General features: G+C 40.9%; 1 protein-coding gene and 1 pseudogene across 1 annotated transcript; one reads left to right on the forward strand and one right to left on the reverse strand.

Moving 5' to 3' along the window:
* Positions 1–3,830: 3,830 nt before the first annotated feature.
* tmod2 (tropomodulin 2) lies at positions 3,831–20,599 on the reverse strand. The gene is made up of 10 exons (XM_085158874.1): positions 20,475–20,599; positions 14,937–15,156; positions 13,711–13,867; positions 8,210–8,332; positions 7,776–7,850; positions 7,559–7,689; positions 7,375–7,482; positions 7,151–7,294; positions 6,869–7,013; positions 3,831–6,279 (listed from the first exon to the last, which is right to left on the reverse strand). The coding sequence occupies exons 2-10, from the start codon at positions 15,060–15,062 to the stop codon at positions 6,248–6,250; spliced, it is 1,041 nt and encodes a 346-aa protein (XP_085015000.1). The 5' UTR covers positions 15,063–15,156; positions 20,475–20,599; the 3' UTR covers positions 3,831–6,247.
* On the forward strand, positions 11,040–11,919 carry LOC146525405 (uncharacterized; annotated as a pseudogene).
* Positions 20,600–21,792: the final 1,193 nt, after the last annotated feature.

A 21,792-nucleotide genomic window follows, 5' to 3' on the forward strand; every position in this document is an offset into this window, starting at 1 on the left:
CGCATTTCACAAAAATTGGGTGGACTAAGATTCACTTGGACTCACTTGGTTAACAACAACAACAAAAATCTTGAAAAGTGCATGACACACTGGCAGAGAGAAAAGACCATTGGTGAAAATATCAATTCTGGGGATCTGGAACATGGAAAGTAGAATATCTACTTTCTTCGTCAACCACTGAGTTGTTTGACCTCATTAAGAGTACTGGAGAAGACCACCTTTTATGGAGTTCCTTGTATACTGTTAGGCTGAGTTGTTCAGTGTTCTCATTCAGTTCTTCATTTTGTAATTTCGAACAAATTTTTTTCCAGATCTTGTGGGAAAGCCTCTGTATAATAAACTCAGATGTTCCTGGATGCCATGTCGCTGTCTCGTTTACTTCACTCATAGCCTGCATTAACAGATCCTTAGTGAAATTTCTCACAACAACAACTACCTTGTACTCTTTCCTGTTTTCAGAGCTGAGTACTCTTTTCGGTAATGCCAGTTTGTGGTGAAGGTTGGGACAGTAATATTATCAAGCTGCTCCCTCAGATTAAAAATCAAATGTTTTTCTTTGCAGTTATGTGTTTTGCAAAGATCCTTGAGAATGGTCTTGTGTAGATTTATCAGCCATTTTGGGGATAGATCCAAATGTTTCTGCTCAATTTAAGACCAGAGTTTCTCAATCAGCCGATCGCTGATGCAGTCAGGCGCTCTGTGAAGAGTATTTAGAGGAGACTTTTTCTATGGCCAACTGAATAACTGTTGATACACAACTTTTCCCTCACTTCCAGTGTTTTCTCCACTGTTGATATTTCAGCCTTTGTCTCCAGTATTTGGTTGATCTGAACTGAAGAAGCTTCTCGGATGAGAGTTGAAACGTCTTCAAGCAACTTAAAGAAGTCCAGATGCTTTTCTTTCCAAGCTCCTTAGACTACGATGACCTGGATGACTGAGAACCTTCAGACATATTTGGTTGATCGCATCTTTAAATACATTCTGCACTTCTTCTAACACTTGTTTTGACTGATGAATTTCTTTCTTTGCATCTTCAACATATTTCTTCTTGACTGACAGTGCTGTCTGCACTTCATTCAGTCCTTTTTTTGCCTCTTCACCGTTTCTTTGCAAGTCCAATACATTTTGTCTCTTCTTCAAGCGCCTTTTTCACTTGGTCATCCTGGTGGTGTTTTGAGACCGCTCTTCTCTGCACTCTGATACACCTCGAGGAATTCTGATGAGGAGGAATCTGGGGTTGCCGTGTCTTCTGTCTCTGTCTTAGCCTCCGCTAATTCTTTTCTCTCCTCGTCCAGTTTGTTCTGCATTTCTTTTGTCATTCACCACTTTCTGCTCTTCCAGGACGTTTTTATTTTCTTCCTCCAGGACTTTTTTGTCCTCCTCCAGATTCTCTCTCTGTGTTTTCTCATTCCACAGAGTTTCTTTCAAAGAGGCCTAATGTTTCTGAGGTAGGGATGCACCGATACCGATACTGTTATCGGATATCGGGGCCGATACTGTAAAATGTGTGCGTACTCATACTCGTAAAAGTTAACCGATACAATGAACCGATACTAACTTATTTCATTAATCAGAGGGTGGCTTGTCATTTTTGTTGTAGTTTTTTAGATTGGCCACTAGGGGGACATCCCATGCTAAACAGAAACACGGTTAGACGAGTCAGACTGGCAGCTCCAGATAAAAAAAGTGAAACTGGAGGCTGCTGTAGCTAGGCTAAACAAAATGTCAGCAGTGTGGACCGGAACAGCCAACTTTAACTCAGGTTTTGGAAAAGCGATGAAAAATGTCAAGAGAAAATCCACGGGCAGTTAAAATAACAGAGGCTCTGACTCATTTTATCGCTCTGGATGACCAGCCAATGCCAGTCGTGGAAAACATAGGATTGCACCGTCTTCTCAGCATACTCGAGCTGCGATATGAAATTCCCAGCCGCCCACACATCAGGGAGATAATGGTGCCAAAACTTTCTAAAGAGGTAAAGACAAGCAGTGTGTACGGGATGTCAGTCCTCGGTTTAATGGCACAGTGGACTGATGATCCACGGGCAGATAGGGAGTTCGTTCGTCAATGCCAAATACTTTTGTTATTTTGTTTGTTTGTTTACAATATGGACACTCTGCAACAATTTAAAAGTTTATTTTATTCTCAAACCTAATTTGTATTTATTTTATTCCAAACAGAAGTGTTTATTTATTATTCTGAAAGCTCGAGACAGTGCCAATAGTTCAGTGATATTTTGTTAAATTACAATGTGGAGACTCTGCAATAATTTAACAGAAGTGCTTATTTTTCACTTGAAAATTTTTTGTGGTCATTTTTATTAAGCTATTATTTATTATCGGCAAAGAATAAAATAAAACCTGTCTTCCAATTCATTGCATTTGTGTGTGTGTGTGTGTGTGTGTGTGTGTGTGTGTGTGTGTGTGTGTGTGGTAGAAGTATCGGTTTTTGTACTCTGTGTAGGCAAGTACTCAGATCCAAGTATCGGTATCGTATCGGTTTGAAAAAACTGGTATCGTTGCATCCCTATTCTGAAGCTTTGCGAGCTCAGCAGACAGACTGTCCTTCTCCTGTTTCAGGATCAGGATTTCGCTGTCCCTCTGCTGAAGCTGCTCTTTCAGACGGTTCATCTCAAGGTCAAAGTTTCTGGTCTTTTCCTGATCTGAACAAGTCTGTTCCTCTTTGCGTGACACGGAGTTGTCAGTGAGTTCTTCAGTTTGGATCTCACACTGGTCCAGCTTGGTGCGCATCAGTGAAATTTGGGCCATAAGCTGTTTGATTTGCTGTCTGGCCGTCTTTACATCCTCTTTTAAAAGTTGATTTTCAGACACAGTGTTTAGGAAGGCTTTCCTAACCTGAATAAGGTTGTCCAGTGTACTCTTAGGCAGAGTGCACACAAATTGTGGTTTCTCGTGTTTCTGAAGCTGTGTAAGCTCAGCAGACAGACTGGAATTCGCTGTCCCTCTGCTGAAGCTGCTCTTTCAGGCGGTTCCTTCCTTCCTTACTCACTATACACCACTACGTAGTTATCATTCATATCTGACTCTCTTCCACAGTTTACACTATATTTTTACATTTAATATAGTGCAACAAGGTAAATTTCTTTTATAATACTCATTTTATTTGAAAGATTACTTAACAGGGACTGTACACATTAATAAGCTAGAATTTACATATTATCCAATGTTTTCCTTTTATGATGCAGTCCCAATTTGATATTTTAAAGTCCCAAAATATAGATCTGTAATGACAAAACTCTGAACATTTATACACATTTGGAACAATAATATAAAGGAAATACTGTAGATACTGACAGAAAGTAAAGATGAGGTAGTTTTGCTATAGAAGAGATGCTAAACAAAATAATGAGAGATATTAACCTCCTAACACCAGAGCACTGATTTTGTATTCATTAATTCTGCTAAATCTTCAGCATCTGATAATACTTTATTTTTTCAAGAAAGGGATTAGTGCATTTTTACTACATGTCATAAAGATTTAGACATAAAGGGTAATGAGACTGAAATTGACTAGTCCTTTGACTAAGAGAAATTTAATATCACAGGATTGCACACCTGATCAAATTCTGATGACTAAGGTGAAATATCATCTCTATCTCCAAGCTGGTTGTTCTACACAAGGTTAGTTAACCTCCACCTTTGAGTTACCTCTTTTTTTTTTTTAACAAATCTTCAGCGCTTGACAGAGAAAAGGACTCTGAAATCTGTCAGATAAAATAAAGTCCAATTTAAATGATCTAAATGTTGTGCAAATGTTTTGTAATTAATGCTGAGGAAAAAACAACAACAAAACCCCCCAGAACAGACAAATTATGTAAAAACATTTATTATTGAAGTTGTTTTATATTCAGCAGTGCGTTTTACCAGTCTTGTGGTTTTCTTATAATACAGAATCCTTGCATTAACACCTGGGTTTTGATTTAAGGTACAAAAAAAAATCTCAGCAGTGACTTTTGTAGGTTCACGTGGTGCACATATAACATTATGTGTACGTGCACACTTTGAATTTGAGATGGCATTTTTTATAATTAATATAGCTTTTATGAATCAGAGTATTATTAACAAGCTCAAGCAAGGAAGCAGTTTTCTCCTTTAGCAGAGTGTCCACCAGGAAGAGAAAAAAAACAGTAATGGAAAAAAGAAGCAGATATGCTCATGGAAAAAGTGCATGGATATAAAAACAGTACAACTCTTGTGAGGAATGTGAGGCTGATGACAACATTTTTGGTCAACAGAAACATAATGTTCACAGGTGATGACTTCATGCCAGGATATTGTTCCTATTACACATAGACAGTATATACAAGTTTCAAGTAACTCCTGAATTAGTCCTGTTATACCCATCTCGAGCTAAAGAAAGTCTACTTGATGCGCGCACAGCGTGGTGTCATCTAATATTTCATAAGTGACATCTTACTGCTGAGAGCGTGGAAGTTTGAGTGGAAGTTAAAAGTGAGATGTAGTTCAAAGAAACATTTCATGAGCAGTCGCAACCTGAGAAGTCAAAGTAGAAAGTTTTGTGCAAACCTTTTGCTAAACCTTCCGCGCACCTCATTGGACTGCTCGAAGAAGATGCCGCTGTGAACATCACACATAAAAAAAGAAAAAAAAAGTAAAAACATTGTACGGCATGATGTAAATCTCTCTGTCACAAAGCCAAACCTGAGCCAGTAACCATTATGTCTACTATTGATACTTTAAGCACTGCATGTGTTAGTCTTTGGCATGGTTAAGCATCAGTGAAACCAAGTATGTTAAGCAGACATCTGTAGGAGCAGGTCAAGGCCTTAATAGCCATGACTGGCAATAATATCACGGTCCATTTACAGCACAACCGCAGCTTTGCTTACTCCAAAATATCAAAACAGTTAGAACTTCCTGTCAAGAAAATAAAGTGATCACAAAAACTAGCAACAGAAACTGAACCGTATCAAAACAAGATCATAGAATAAAACAGTAAAGCAATATCGCACTGATGAAGTATACATTTTACACGAGGGGCGAGCCAACAGCTACTGCAGGGTGTTTCAAATCAAACCATAGACTGTACATGTAGATGGACACAGTGAAGAAAGAACCCTAAACGTGCATCCTTTTTAATGACCAGCAGGGGGCGACCCCTCTGTTTTCAAAAACATCTGATTATATAGAAGCCTATGAGGAAAATGACCCTAGTGCCTACGGGAGCTGAAGTTTGTGGCCTCAATGGCTATGTTAACATCCTATTTAATAAAACACAATTTTTATTTAGTCAATTTGCATCAAAAATGAATATAAAATAAGGATACAACTTAAGGTGGACCCTCCTTGTGACTAGCCAGTTTTCAGGTTTTAAAAATTATGAGACTGCATAAAACAATAGGTAATGTTGCAGTGGCTATATCCATCTTTGATATACAGTCTGAATTAGGCTGACAGTACAGTACCAGCACTGGCTAAGAGACCTGGTGCACTTTTTGCACGCCTTGTTAGCCACTCCAACTCAGCAGTACTTCTGGCTTTACAAGGCAGCTCTAATAAACAACACCTGCTCATGTAAACTGTTGCCAAGTGCACTGGACAACACTGCACAACAGCCCTTGTTTTTACAATGCTAACATTCAGCTGTATAGTCAGGCATTCAGGTCAGCAGTCTGGTATTTATCTCCAAGCAATAACCACTGTGTCTCTAGCAGATCATCACTAAACTTCAGAGCTCTCTGCATCGCTCTAATGAGTGCTTAATCAATACAGGAATTCCACAAGAAGCTTCAGTCTCAATAGCAAGCTATCAGGACACAAAGGTTACCGTTTGTTACCATCTTTATAGAGCTGTTATTGATGTTGTTGTTGGTACTTGGTAATGTTGGTAGCTCACATAATTGTAGAATTGTAAAAAAAAAAAAAAAAAAAAAGGGAAACAAAGCAAGTAAAAAGTGGGGAAAGAATGTAAAGGCTCAAAAAAAGGGGGAGCAGCTGAAATGAATGACTAAAAACTAAGATTTACAGCTTCAATAACAACATAACAATAAACATATAAGTATGAACATGTGTACGGGAGAGGGCAATTCCAGTTATTTCCCTTCTTCTCAGATGTATGTTCAGGTTTAGCATGCCTTGCCCCGCAGTTTGGCACAAGACTAAAGTTTCCACACAGTGAGATGAGAAAGACCAGGGCATTGGCTGAAATTATTCCACACAATGAGATGAAAAACAGGATTGGCTGGGAGACGGGTGTCGTGGCGTCCCTACACATCCCCTTCCACTCGCCTCCTGCGAACTGGAGAGGAAAAGCACAATAAAACGAGAGGTGAAAGACTTAAAGAACACACGAATAAAAGCAACTGTAAACATGCTACACAATCTTAACCCTACACAGGCTTGTTAGTTCATCATGAAGACACTAAGTGAGTCATCATGAGCTGTGTGGTTAAAATGTACACCTATTTATACAGTGTGTGTCAGCATGTGCAGAAAACAAGAAGTGAGATGTCGTCACTCTCAAAGCTGCATATCACGCAGTGTCAATGTTCACACGGTTAATATGGTGAACGCTCCATTCAAATACTGTGAAACTAATCTCCGTTATCACTGATGCACTGACACACGTGGGAGCCACACCCATGCATCACACCTGTGCTACCACGACTCTGTCTGGAGGAGGAGCTAAAAGAGAGAGCAGAGGTCGTCACTGCGGAGTGAGATATTGAACAGATGTTTCAACTATGTCATCACACTCCCATAAAACAGATGACTAGAGGAAGGCGGGGGGGGGGGGGGGGGGGGGGGGGAAGCGGAAACGGCTCGCCCAACTTTTGCAAGTTTAAACAAATCTCAGAGTGTCGAGTCTGTGCGTGCTGTGTTCATACCCAGGTCGTTGTTCTTGGTGATAGCTGCGGCAGCTCTGGATCGGGGCCCTTGCTGGGTGAAGTGGTAGCCAAATTTCACTATGCTCTTGTTCTCTTCCAACATTTTAGCAATCTCCATTTCTACGGTAGTACCCAGCTGTTGTCTCTACAGTACGCACAAATAGATACAGTGCATTAGAGAAAAAACACAACAGCTTGTTCAGCTAAACCAAAATTACAGGTGTGAAATTTCCCCTTCCTCCTTTTCAATTACTGGAAATTCTGAGCTAATTGTTACTGTACCTGGTTGTCTATTTTGATCTCTGTGAGCGTGTCATTGTCTCGCAATGCATCAACCAAAGCCTGCACTCCTGCCCCGGTGATGAAGTTGGACTCCAAATTCAAACTTCGCAATGTTTTGTTTTCCCGCAGCATGTCGCTGAACGCCTGGGAGGAAGAAGACAAAGATGTGAGTGTGGAGTTCTCAGGTGTCTGCAAAAGCCACGAGAAGCATATCAACCACTCACCACAGCGACTGGGTCGTTACTTCGCGTGGCTGCCAGGCTGAACTTCATGACGTGCGTGTTCTTCTCCATGGATTTGGCGAAGTCCTTCAGCGTGGGAATCGGAATGTTCTGAAAAAGCAGACAAAGACACTGCCATTGGTCCGGGGACTGACCAGCATATACATACACGCACGTTTCTACATACCTTAATGTTGTTAAGGTTGACCTCTGTTAAGGTGCTGTCATTGCTTTTCACCCTCTGCAGAGTGTCTTCTACGTTAGTGGGATTGGGAGGCTCATCAAACACTGGGTTCATCTTCTCCCCTTTTACCACATCTAAGACACAAACGCAAGTGTAGGTCAGCAGATTTTCCTCTTCCGAATACTTGAGTTAACTGGGATAAATTACTTTTAATACTCACTGTTGTAACCCTCTTTACTTCCTGTTCCATCATATGTCTGACTACTGGTAACCAGTGTGTGAACACCCAGGATTGCTGCGAACAAAAGCAGACGGTATTTTCAGTGACTGAGGCGAAGACCACAGACCAGAACATACATGGATACATGTATGTTCTCCAGTGTGAACAAAAGTAACCAATTCTAAATGGCATAGCAGGCCACTGGTGTGATTTTGCTCAATGCCCTTTTTATTCCCCCCATCAAGACACACAGTAAAGGAGTGAAAAGAGCTTGTGTTTTATTGTCCCAGCACAGACTGGGCCCAGAGAAAGTTCCCACCACTACAATACTGTGTGTGTATGTGTAAAGCCTTCTCTTCAATCACACCCACTTAAACACTTGTGTTTTTGAAGCCTTTCCACAAAGACTCTCTGAGGCATTTTCTCATTCTTACCTGCGAGATCACACAGCTCCGTATCTGTGGCACTGGAGAGCGCTTCCTCCAATTCTGGATCAAGGGTCGTGACCTCCTCCTTACGTGTTTCTATTGGCTTTTCCTTAGGAACAAATACTTTACCTGTGGGCAAACAAAGAAAACACTTCAGTCAAATTTCAAAGGAGTCGAGTAGAAACAGATACTTTTCTATTTAACAACAAAACAAACACATAACTGTTAATAAGCCCCCTTAGACCTACTTACCTTTTACTTTAACATCAGGTTTTGGGACCATGGATGATGTATCACAGTCTCATTTTAGGCCATTTCTACACAATTCCTTGCAGCATATTAAGCTTTGTTTAAGAGCAACTAGTTACACTGACAGTCACTAAAGGATTTTAAATTCTGAATTACTTTTTAAACTGGTTACATTTCTTACAAGAGGTTAAGTGTGCAAAAGACTCGCTCAACTTGGACCGGCATTGAGTGTCTGACAGTTACAGTATTGCCATGGTAACCCATCAGAGGGAAGAAACGGAAAGCACAAAGGAAGTCATGGAACAATGACTTGAGTCTAATCTAAACTGCACTGCTGGGGCAACCAAACACTTGCACTGGGCAGAGAGACCATCCAGTGGGTGCCATTTGTTGCCTCTCCATTTGCCCGTCTTCTTAAACAAAAACACCCCGAGAACAGCTCTTCATTTCCCCCCTCCCCCTCCTAAATCAGTCAAGCTGCTCAAATTGCTCAAACCGGTCCCTAGTGGGGTGCACTGGCACTTCCTGAAAGCCAACAAACATTAAATACAGTCATCAGGCAGCATCCTGTGCCAGTCCCTCTGGAGCGAAATTCAACTCGTCAGAAACAAGGAAAAACCAGGGCCATAGAACGACGGATTTAAAACTGGATTTAAAAACTCAAAAGGCATTCACATGGACTGTACATAAAAGATGACGATAGTAATGTATACGTACCTCAAAAGAAAAAAAGAATGAAGAAGAAATAAAATCTTTGGCTCAAATCGATTCTCATTCAAAAAGCTTCTCCCATGAAATACTAGATTCTAGCAGTAACTTATCTAATAGGTGTCAAAGGGAGGCATGTTTCTCCAATCAGGTTTCAATTGTAACTTAAAGCAGCAGGCACCGTCTTCCTGCACTAATCTAGTTTTTGCATTGTTAAAAAATCTCAAGATCTACAAATGAGCAGTTTATCACTATCACGGTTTACAAATGAAAACTTTATTTACTAGCATAACTCAAAGTTAACATCACAGATACAGCAGGTAAGGTTAGGTCAACTGAAGCTGCAAACCTGTTTTTCCACCAACGCTGGCATTTACAGCAAACCGCAGGCTTTTGTTATCTCTTCCAAATGATTCATCTACATGTAACCAACACGGAGAGGTAATTACAGAACATGAGCAAAAACAGTACAAAACATGATGTATACCTACTAATAAATATAGGAAATCTTTGGACGTCTGTCCATCTGTTTTCAGCTATTCAATTTGCTCTTGTTATTTGGGTGCGTAAGGCTAACCCAGGTTACACATTGTACTAGTGTGTATTCAACCAGAATAATTAAACTAACTGAACTATTATCATGAGCAGTGAATTTGTAGTAATAGGCTTAGTTGACTTGCAGTATAATATCAGTATAGCTTTGTTACATGGACGCTTAAAGTCATATGCTTCAACTCTGAAAGCAATTCATGAGAAAAACTGAGCACTGTAAGCATGTGAAACACATCTGCTGTGTGTTTGCATTTTCCTTGGTGCAACAGTGACGCCCTCCACTGTAACCTAAGCAAACAAAATGCTTATCAGGCTTCTATCGATCACACATCTTCGCCGCTCCGCAGTGTAGCGCTTTACACTTTGGCCTAACAACTGAATAGTCCATGCTTCACTCCCAGGAGGTGACACAAATAACTTTGGAGTTGCGTCAGGAAGGGCATCCGGTGTAAAAATCTGCCAAATCAAACGTGCGGAGGTCTACACTGTTACAGTTTTTCTCAAATGCTAAAACACAAAAGCCAATCCTCTAAACCAAATGACCAGTTGTCTAAACACATTTACTAAATCTAGCCACCATTTACCAATATCATAAACACAAGTCACATGAAGACACAATTCACAGAACACAATCCTCCGTTGTCATAAATCTAAACACATCCTTTCTTGCTAAAATACAAGTTGCAAAAGAACTCTGCTCATATTCTCAAATGAAAGCTCATGTGATGCAACATGCTTGCCACAGTCAGCAATATTTGAACACAATGAACACACCTGGCATCATTCATTACACACAATGACTCAAAATTGAAGACACCTGTTGCTAATGCTGTGACCACATGTATAAAAGTTCAGAGTGCACAGTATGCTGAAGATTCCAAACAAACACAATGGATGAAGGCAGAGTCAGGGGAAGAGGAATTCGATGCAGAGGAGGGAGAAGAGCTGGCCCTGGAAGAAGAGGAGCAGGCCAACGAGGAAGAGAAGGAGGCCAACATGGGAGAGGAGAAGGTCCAAGAGGGAGAGCAAGACAACCTCGCACCATCATTACGGACGAGATGCGAGCAACAGTCATTGACCATGTCATTGTCCATGGCATGACAATGGCTGAAGCAGGACTAAGAGTCCGTCCAAACCTGAGTAGGTTCACCGTGGCTACCATTATCAGGGCATTCAGACAACACAACAGGTATTGAACTCAATTGCTTTCTTTGTCACAATACAGTTTTACAAACCTGTGAAAGTAGTCTATTGGTTTCAAATCAGTTGTGACTGTATTGTAACACAAGTCAATTGACAACATGTTTCTTTCTTTAGAGTTGAAAGAATGCCACATAGAGGTGGGAGGGTTGCCATATTTACAGCGGCACAAGAAACCCTCATTGTGGATATGGTTCATGGGAACAACCTCATCAGACTCCGGGAGATCAGAGACAAAGTCATTGCCGATAATGTCAACTTTGAGAGCATTGACGATGTCAGCTTGGCCACAATAGACCGAGTTCTCCGGCGCCAAAAGACGCAGATGAAACAGGTCTATAGGGTTCCCTTTGAGCGCAACTCTGCGTGACACAGAGACCTACGTTCCGAGTATGTGCAAGTAAGTATACACCCATGTTCACAGTACAGTTAGTGGACATACTGTGTTGCTCAGTGGCCTACATTACTTCTGGACAATACTGTGCTACCTGATTGACCGTTGTTCTGAACACCTGTGCACTTTCACATTTTCACAGAGGATATCACAGTTGGACGCGATGGCCAGACCTCATGAGTACCTCTTCCTGGATGAGGCTGGCTTCAACCTGCAGAAACGAAGGCAAAGAGGCCGTAACATCATTGGCCAAAGAGCCATCACTGAGGTCCCTGGCCAACGGGGGGGTAATATTACCCTTTGTGTGGCCATGGGTTCGGAGGGGCTTGTCCACCGGCATGCTGTCCTTGGGTCTTACAACACCCAACGTCTCCTCACCTTCCTAGAGGAGCTAAAAGACATCCTCCTGGACCGCCAACAACACCATCCTGGGCCCGCACATCACATTTATGTGATCATTTTGGACAATGTCCACTTCCACAGAACAAACCAAATCAGAGAGTGGTTCACCACCAACAGTGACCATTTTTTTAAACGTCTGTCTGCCACCCTACTCCCCTTTCCTGAACCCTATAGAGGAGTTCTTCTCATCGTGGAGATGGAAGGTTTATGACAGACAACCATACACAAGAGAGAACCCTCTAAGGGCAATGGAGCTGGCCTGTGTTGACATCCCAGCGGAGGCCTTCCAAGGATGGATTGCAGCTCAGCGACATGATGCCGCACAGTGATTGTGTGTGTGTGTGTGTGTGTGTGTGTGTGTGTGTGTGTGTGTGTGTGTGTGTGTGTGTGTGTGTGTGTGGTGTGAATAACGTAAATAAAAAACTTCACACCCTGATCATGTTTTCAAGAGTACTGTTGTGTGCAATAGATTCTGTTTTTGCATTGAGTTGTGTTACAGTAGTGTACGTACATGCAGGATTTTCTATAGATTTATACTCTTCATATGAAACTCACAAATCTAAATGCCTAATCCTCTGCAGAGATCTACGACGATCCGTTACTGTATAGTTTCTAAAAATATGCATTGGCAGTTATGAAACAAAGAACCTTCTCACAAATTGAGCATTGTGTTTTTAATTGTTTTGCTTACATTTTTGAAAGCTTCGAGCTGCTCTTTTGGTGTGAAAGTTTGAGTTTTGCAGAGGGAAGGTGTGGTTGTGTTTATGTAGCTTTAGAAAGGGGTGTTGTGTTTAGACATTGGGGAACATGGTGGGAAAGTTTGTGAAATGTGTTTTAGCATTTGAGAAAAACTGTAATAAGGGAGCAGCTAAAAGTAGCTACATCGTCTGCTCGTTATCTACAGATAACACGTCGTAGACAGAGGAATAAACAACAGAAAAGATGGATTATGGAGAAGCGACAAAAACAACTACAACAAATTCAGCTGCGAGAGGGTTAAAAATGGTTACCATGGAGTCACACTGGGTGTTTTTCTCAGAAATTATGTGAAGTTTGAAACTAGAGACATAAACACTCATGACCACATTAGTTATCAGCAGGGGGTGAGTCTAACAATGAAAAGAGAATCAGCTGCATTCCACAAAACCACAGTGATGTGAGTTTTCCATGTTGTCACTGCAAACACAGATGCACACACACACACGCACACGCTAATTTCCTAACAGGCCATGGTTAGGTCAGTGGAAGACATCAGTCCATGTTTCCTCTCTGGTGAGGGAGTAGCTTTCAGATTCATATCTGTGGAGATCCCGACAAAAGGAACTGCTTCATCTCATGAAAATTTTCCTACTTTTCCCAGTGAGGTTTCTACTCTACTCACTCGTCAGCATTTCTGACTTTTTGCCACAAAGAATTTCACCTTTTGTTTCCTCTAAGAGGTGGATAAGAGTGTCACAAGTATGTCGCAAAACCCATCAGAACAAGTTTCACATGGAAAGATTAGGATATATCAGTCTGACATTAAACCCATACGGTTTAGAAGACAATCATACTACTAAGCTGTGAGTTCAAGCACAGTACATACTATATAAAGTATAATATATACTATATACTATACTCTATGTAGTATACTTCAGGCCAACATGGTTCAAAAATGTTTCAGGCTTGCATATAAATAAACATATCTATTAAAAGCATCAATTAAAACATAGTTTCAAAATGTAAAATCCTTCCTCCCTTCTTTAGTATTAGCACACCCTCCCAACACTGCTCTATGCTGAGCAGACATGCTTACATGTAAGTGCAAGCATGTCTTAATAATATCTGCAAACACAGGTGAAGAGTAATTACTGCTAGGTCTGCAGGTGCACCCTGAATCTCCATCCCCTGAGTAATACAGCACTAACATGTAATAGCACCTTGTTGCCGGTGTTATTGGTGGTTAGTATTGGTGGTTAGTATTGGTGGCGCTGTCGAGAAAAAAAACAAAAAAGCAACCCACCTTTTTTCTCTCCAGTGAAAGGCACTATATCGTCTCTGTCCTTATATTCCATGGCTTCCTTCTCCAGGTATTTGAGCAGACGTTCTCTGTCGAACGGTCCGCTAGCTGTCTTAGACGTCTGGTCTTTTTGACGTAAACCCGCTGGGAGAAGAGCATTCTGGGAACAAGACAAGGAGCCATATTAGAGCTTAAGACCTCAGTGCACTTATGCACCGTAATGAAGCCGCAGCACAACTCCTTGACCGGACTTTCATCAAATCCATTTAAGCAGGCTTTAAAAGCCTTTTCCACACATTGAAAAAGTTGGACAATCCAAGCTAAACAATATTTGGCACCATTTGTTAGAAAAAAGAACAAAAAACATTTCTGCTAGTGTATCCTCTGCATCTTCCGGCCTCTGTGTTAGTTGCCAGAAGCAGGAGTTTGACAGTCACATGAGAAATTAAAACATGAAATACAAGTTGCTCAAAAAGGAAGTAAAATAATACTTTAAAACCAGTTGAACTTGATTAATCCAAAAATGCAGCTTGTGAATATTTTGTTGTGGATGAATAAAAAAAAAGAAGAAAAAAAAACTTGGCAGAGAGCAAACAAGGCCGTGTGTTAATCTATACACACAGCAACAAAACAAAATCAGTGCTTCGTTTTGCATCCACACCAAATGAGATTTCATCTCTTTACCGACATGAGACCCAGAAATGATTATTTTCCCATTGCTGCTGACTGTTTCCTGTGGGCCCCGTGTGGTCACCATGTAGGCCGATTTGCCTCACTGAATGGAAATTAAAGAAAACGTCCAGGGGCTTGGAAGGGATTTCATTACGCTGTACAGCTCTTCTCACAAAGACTTGGCAGCCTGAGCCGCTGCAGCTTTAAATTATTTTCCAAACCATAGAGACTGGAGTGGGAGGTGACTGTCAGAGTACACGAGAAAAAAACCACCATTACATGTGAATTAGTGAGTTTTAAGGCATTCCAGGGGGGAAATTTCCCAACCATTAACCTGTCACAACCAGGTCTACTTTGGCACTACAACCACAACAAGAGACGTAAAGTTGGAAAAACGATTAGTAATTTAACAAATCTAATGACCCACTTGTGTGTGCATAGTGTTTTTTTTTATTTTGAGATAAGCCAATAAATCCATTTCAATAAATCCCTTCTCTAAATGAACTTCCTCCCACTGAGGAGCCCTGGAGCTCCTCCAACCTGCATCGAGCCCTGACCTCAGGGTCCATCTCCTCGAGGGCCGTCTCCAGCTGTTTGAGCTCCTCTGCCGACAGTTTGTTGAGGATTTCATCTTCATCGAGATCCTTGTATTTATCCAGATCCTTCTTGTAGGACAACGCCATGGTACCAGCTATAGCTTACTAAGCAACACCGAACACCAGACCGCAGCCACACTGCTCTTCTCAGGATTACTGCTCCAAACCAGGAAGATACTACCTGAAAACAAGCACACACACAAATAAATTAGTGATGAGCACTGGATGGTGCATACATTTCATTTAATTACGCTGACTCACAAAAAGACAATTTTAATTGCATGTCGTTAACTGAAATAAAGATTGTTTATCTTATTGCTGTGAACCAACACTTGATCACAGCTGGGCTGGATAATAAGGCCTTGGGATGATGTAATGATGGGTGAACACACACCCAACACACACAGAGCTGGAACAAAGAACTTTCTCAGGCTTGGACAAAACATCTGACCAATCACATAAGGATCAACTACAGCTCTTTGCAAATGGAAATTTTGAAAAAGTTTATAAAACACTATCAAGACAGAAGAAGAAATAAAGGAAGCTTTTTCTAAATAAAAATGAGGAAATGCATGTGTCTCTTTGTCTTTTGGGACTGAAAGGCTGAGCATAACATTGCAGTTAAGTTTAAATAAAGCTCAGATAAGCGAAGGAGTTAGTGACTGAGTGTGTGTCCTTTCAAATAAAATCATCAGGCAGTTTCCTCTCCCACGCCACAGCCGAACACAGAGCGACCTCGTGATTTTCCAAACTCCCTGCAGGACTCCACAGATGCTAATTCTCCAAATAATTAGTGTACACTTTTGGAAACACACTTAAACTTGTATTCTTTCAAAACAACAGATTTTTGTCATAGTGAAAAGAAAAACAGTTGTGCCCCTCTTTTGCAAGAAAAACAACTGTGCATGTAAGTGTATATTTAGAACAGACATTCATTCATGGCTGCTCCAGTAGTGTAAAAGCAAATAAACCAAGGAACCTCATTGCAGTTGTTACCTATAGATTAGTGCCACATCCATTATTACATTCTGACCAGATTCTCAAGTTTGTAATACGAAGTTATGACTGTCACTTTCCAAAAATATTACAGCAAACTCCTGGTAACCAGAAAATTGTTTGCAGTTGTACTGACCAACAGTTGTACTGACCAACAGTCATCCTCATGTTGAATGCGCAACACAATCAACTGTACATGTCGCCCAGTGGGAGGCAACCTGCCTCCAGACAATCGCAGTCTGACTCAGACTGTAATCACTATCAGGCTGGCGAAGGTTTGCAAATAATTGCTCACGCAACCAATCTGAGTCAGTCTGTGCCAGTGACACGACTCGTCTCTCTTTGCAATCGAAGACTCGACTCTCTGGTTGCTAACTGTTTGCACTCTGATTCTTTTCTTAAATAAACATAAGGCTGCTGAGTTCCTTTGTGATTTTACTATTAAATTGCCACTCTGCAGTAACAATGTCACCACTTGTGGAGGAATTTCCGAATTTCTGCTTTCGAAGTTCTGGCTGGACTGTGAATGTAAGGACCAAATGTAAATTTTAATTACCAGCTAGCTGGCATTTAATTACAGACTGACAATAGACTGTCTCCATCTTATTGCTATTATTATTGCCATCTTGATGCACCAAAGTCACCCTGGGGACAGATGATTGTGAGTGGTCGCAGACTGGGTCCCCTTCTTCAAAGTAACAATTTCAAAGGTAACACAGGATGTTTTCCAACCTCTGTTTTCCCTTGTGTAACTGAGCATTACAGAAAAAAGAACAAGTGCGTGCACATTCAAAGAAATTATTTAGTTGCCACAAAAGAAAATTGTAATAAACATTGTGATTCAAATGTTGCTGCTTTTGTATGTTTTAAGGATCAAACTAACACTTGGAGCCAAATCATTTACAGACACTGACACTTCTTTTGTTTTATAGCAATTTAGCCAAAAGTCAAGTCCACCAGAAATATTCATTTAATTTGTTTAACACAACAGATTTTGTTTTGTTTGAGAAAATTAAAGAATCTTCATTGAAATATTTTAAAATCTTTCATCTTCTCGTCACACTATTGATGAAGATTTAGTCAATGCAATGTGCTCCCCGTTACTGTCTGGCTAGTTTCTCCAGTCAAGGGAATTCCCGAGAAGTCCAACAAGGCCAGTGTCTCTCACACCATTCAGTTCATTGTCTCAACAATCCAGGCTCTATCCTCATCTAATTTCCCCCCCCACCCCCATCTCCTCCATTACTGTGCTACAGCTACACACATTTATTTCTGAAATGACTGCAATAGTCATTGCACGGGCATTTACAAGGGCGAGTTCCAGCAGATGAAGCTCAAATGTCTTCAATGATGACTGGAAAATCTAAGCTTACAAATATAATCATCTACACTACACTGTTATCTTGTTCAATCCTATGCTAATCAATCCTATCACTGCTAACAGTAAGTGGTGAAGTCGTCATGCAAGTTTATAAATTTCATTTTTACAAATTAAACGCCTACGGAAGAAAGTCCAAGAAGCTGCATGAGAGGAAAACAGCTCTGTTGTTGAACACAGTCAGCGCGCTAGACTGCAGCAGTAGTTTTACCTTTTAAATTTTATGTCACAGGACAGAAAAAAAAATCCCCATGCATCCAAATCATATGAAAATCACACTGCATGCTCCGAATACCACAACAGTCGCCTGGCCTGCGATCATGGAATGGCACTAGGATACGTTTCTCGTGACATCATCACAAGCTTTAGCTCGTTCTGGAGCAGGAGGGTTATTGTGCACTTTTTATGATCAACACCGAGTGTGGGGGAAAACAGGCATTTCTGTGGCTGGGAGTATAACCTGATTTTATGGCTTTGCAGATGTCTTTCCTTTGACTTGTTCTGGAATCCTAACACTATTTATCCAGCTTTCTCTCACTTTCCACTTCACTGACAGATTATTGAACACATTAGAAAAAAGACAGACAGAAAAGAAATGGAGCACGGAGACAGAGATAATGATAACAATAGGTTAGCTCAGGCCGAGCTGGAGACACTGGAAGGACCCATTAGTCCAATCTGACTGATTCCTTTCTCCTTCACCTCCGCGTCTGCTAATCCTTCAAGAGAACAACAGATGGCTCAAGGCCAACAACACTGCAAACCTGTCTGCATGCTACACTCGCCTGTCCACTCAGGCTACACACAGACCCATATAAATATAACAATGTAAATTCACCTGGAGGTCTCCCCCCCCCGCAGGAGACATCTGCAAAGTTAAACTAAAGTTTTATTCTTGAGAATCTGTATCACTTCAACCAAAGTTTCATGGGAACTACTGTGCTCCAATTTTACAGCAAGAATAGTGGCCCAATTCTTCAGGATATTAAGTAAGACAAATGGAGAGAGTGCAATGTAAAATATCTGGTTCTACCTTTAGCATTATCTCAGTTTCAGGCCAAAAGTGACAGTGTCTGATATCTAATTGCGTACCTGCTGTGATACGTTATTAGACACCACCCCAGATATGCCTAGAGTAAATGCTATAACCTGATGGAGCTACAAGAAAACATTAAGTTCATCTCAGTCAAGCGTAATTCTTAGCACAATGGGTTTGATCTCAGCAGGCAGAAGCTGCACAAATAGTAATTTGCAGCCTAAAGATGAACAGGAAGCACTGACTGGTATTGCATTATTACAGAACACCACCCCAACTGCAGCACAAAAAGACTATAGTTAGAATGACCCAGCTATGCTACTCATGGGAAACAACTCTGTACTTCCACCTCCCACCTACTCTCCTCCAGTTTTACGCTCTGCTGTTCCTCTCTCCACCCTGCTGTTACTCACTTTGTGTGTGTGTGTGTGTGTGTGTGTGTGTGTGTGTGTGTGTGTGTGTGTGTGTGTGTGTGTTCAGTCTCTCCAGGTGCCTGAAAGTGTTTGAAATGATAGAAAACAGATGGAAAGAGACAGAGAGCAACAGAAGCTTGATCACGCTGATACTGAAATATGTTCATTACTATGCATATTAAAGTGAAAACAGTCATTGATATAGGAGTCAGGAGAAGGAGAAAAAGTGTTTGAAATATGATACTGCCAGGGTAATAGTTTCATTTTTATTTAATAGCTAAAAAGCTAAGTCATAAAAACAAAACAAAACTTTCCACTCACACAATGTTTCCTAACAGCTCCTTTACAAAGCTGACAAGGGTGAGACAGGAAGTGGGGTGGTACTCTAACAACCATACATGATTTGTGTATTCCCTCTGACCTGCCCGCACACTCCAGACACACCACATTATTATATAATGAGAACGGATTCAAGAAGTGGCCTAGCCTTCAGCTCACGGGGGCTAGAGTATGAATACAGGCTCAAGGAAACTCATCACTTCTTTGTAAAAACTAAAGCCACCATGCACTACCATGGCTCAGAGCCAGGTTTCACCCTTCAGTGAAAGGTATGCGGGGTAAACAAAACCTATCTGAGAAGCCAGTTCATCTGCAATACTGCAGTGGTGGCAGTTCAAGAAAAAAAGAAAAGTAAATTCAGCAACCACCACAACATTATTATTTGGTTACAAAGCATGACTCTCAGATCCAGGAAGGAGGCCACCTGCCCTGGGGCTTAAAGGGAAAAAACCACAAGTACCCAAGCTGACGTCTTGGGCCACACCCTTCATTCACCACTGAGTCCTGCTTGGTGAAACTACCATTATGAACACACCAATAAACCCTCACGCTAAATCTTGAGCAAAGAATTTGTCAGAATACTTGCGATACAGGTAAAGTGACTTTGAACTTTGATGACAAGAAGTACAAAGTCTTCCCTTAACCTCTAACAATGGTGTGAACCATCCCACCAAAGGTATGTCCTTTAAAAAAACATAAAAACAAACAAACAAAAAAACAACTATTGTCTCGGTCAAATAGAGAAACACAGGCACTATTCATACCGCGTTTCTAATTATTTGTCTGGCTAGCAGGGATGGGCAGCTCACATCATATTGGACCTACATTCTGCATAGCATTAGCAATGCTCATACATACAGAAGAGAGAAGACCCGGGTTAACCTGCAGTTAGACCACATACCACACAGCTAACATAATAAATATCAAATATGCTACTTTTGGTGAAAACTTAGCTGGTCTCATCTTCTGGAGACACAGCGGGCTACGGAACGGCGTTAGCTAACCCGTTCTTGACATGTTTATGATTACCACGCTGACAGCAGCCATAATGATTGTAATTATCACCGCCTAGCAAAATCCGCCACACTTCAGTTCAAGCCAGAACAAGCGGTTCATGGGGCACTTGCTCTGCTAACTTAGCTGCACGTATCGGACGGACACTACCATGGGAAACAGTCCGATGAAATGTAGAAGCTAACGCGCTAACCTTTGCAGTTCACTTAAGTTGCTAGCTGTTTAGCAGCCACAGTGAACATACTACAAATGACAGCAGGCAAAGCTAATCGGTTGTTCGTGATGAGTGATTTCCAACCTCAAACAGTCGTCTATTTCCTTACCTGAGGCTGATGGGACCTAGCTAGGGAATGTCCAAATAGCACCAGTCTTCCCGTCTTCTGTACTTGACTCCTCACTCAGGGTAAGGGCGGTAACACAGGAAAAGAGAACCGAACAGTATATGAGTGACGTCTGGTTGAACGAATAGAATGATAGTATCCCAAGCCTCAACCAATGGCACTAATAAACCCGCCCTTTCTCCTACAAGAGACCAATCATATGAAATATGGAGGAGGCAAACTGAAATAAAATAATAAATAGAGTAAAATAAAATAAAACAAAGTAACATAAAATTTCTCTATTTAAACAAAAATATATTTAAAAATGAAATAAAAAAGAGGTATTATTTTGACCAAATTTGGACAAGAATTGAAATGCACTGAGACGCTGAGATAAGCTTTGGATGATTGCCACTGCTAGTCATCATGATAATTAAATATGACGTCTTTACAATAACTGAGTAAACTCCATCATGTGTTGCAGACTTTAAGGGCATGTTCATTTAAGATGAAATTCTACTAGGCTGCATTTAGAATCATATTAGTACATTATACTTACTATTCTATATTTTATCATTTATTGTCACTGTTCCACTAATATTAGATTTTGATGCAAATCAAACTCTCTCTCTCTTTCTTTTATGCAAACACAGGCATTTGCACAAAGCTTACACTGTGTACCAGGGCTGGACTGGGACAAAAAATCGGCCCGGGCATTTTGACTAGAGACCGGCCCACCAGGTATTATAGGAAAAGCCATAAAGCCTTTGAATGAAAAGAAACACTGTTGTGATGGTGATGTACACTGTTATGTTGGTATATATGTATGATTACATTTTACATCAGATGACCACTTTGGTAAGATTCAGATAATAAAGAATAAGAAAGAAAAGTATTTCTTTGTTTGTGCCCACCTTTTCCCTGTTAATGCCCTACCTGGCCCCTGGCAAAACTTTGCTAGACCCGCCCCTGCACAGCTGTCAGCTATGTAAAAAATGATCCTGATGTTATTTGTCTCTCAGAAAACAGTTCATAACTTCTCTTCAACTCATTCATGTCACCTAAAAGGCAAATCTGTTTCTCCATCATCTGTTCAGCTCTGATGATTCAGTAAGGACATCTCCTGGTTTCATCATCTTCATGTTTCCCTCTCACCAGATATCCAAACCGATATCATGACCAGCACTGACCAGCTCCAGCAAACATCAGCTGATACTAGAAAGTAATATTAAATAAATTCACAATAACAACAGCTTATCAAGCTTAAATGTGCTGCTGTTGTACAGCGGACACCAGCTGTTTTCCTCTGTCTTGCGCAAAG

Source organism: Neolamprologus multifasciatus, chromosome 1 (assembly GCF_963576455.1).
Source record: "Neolamprologus multifasciatus chromosome 1, fNeoMul1.2, whole genome shotgun sequence".
Lineage (NCBI taxonomy): Eukaryota > Metazoa > Chordata > Actinopteri > Cichliformes > Cichlidae > Neolamprologus > Neolamprologus multifasciatus.

Coding starts and splice junctions, on each gene's coding strand:
- tmod2 (XM_085158874.1), bottom strand. CDS start 15,062: ATGGCGTTGTCCTACAAGAAGGATCTGGATAAATACAAGGATCTCGAT. Junction 7,690..7,775: donor AAGTAAAGAGGGTTACAACA/GTGAGTATTAAA, acceptor TTTGTGTCTTAG/ATGTGGTAAAAGGGGAGAAG. Junction 6,280..6,868: donor CACCAAGAACAACGACCTGG/GTATGAACACAG, acceptor TTTCCTCTCCAG/TTCGCAGGAGGCGAGTGGAA.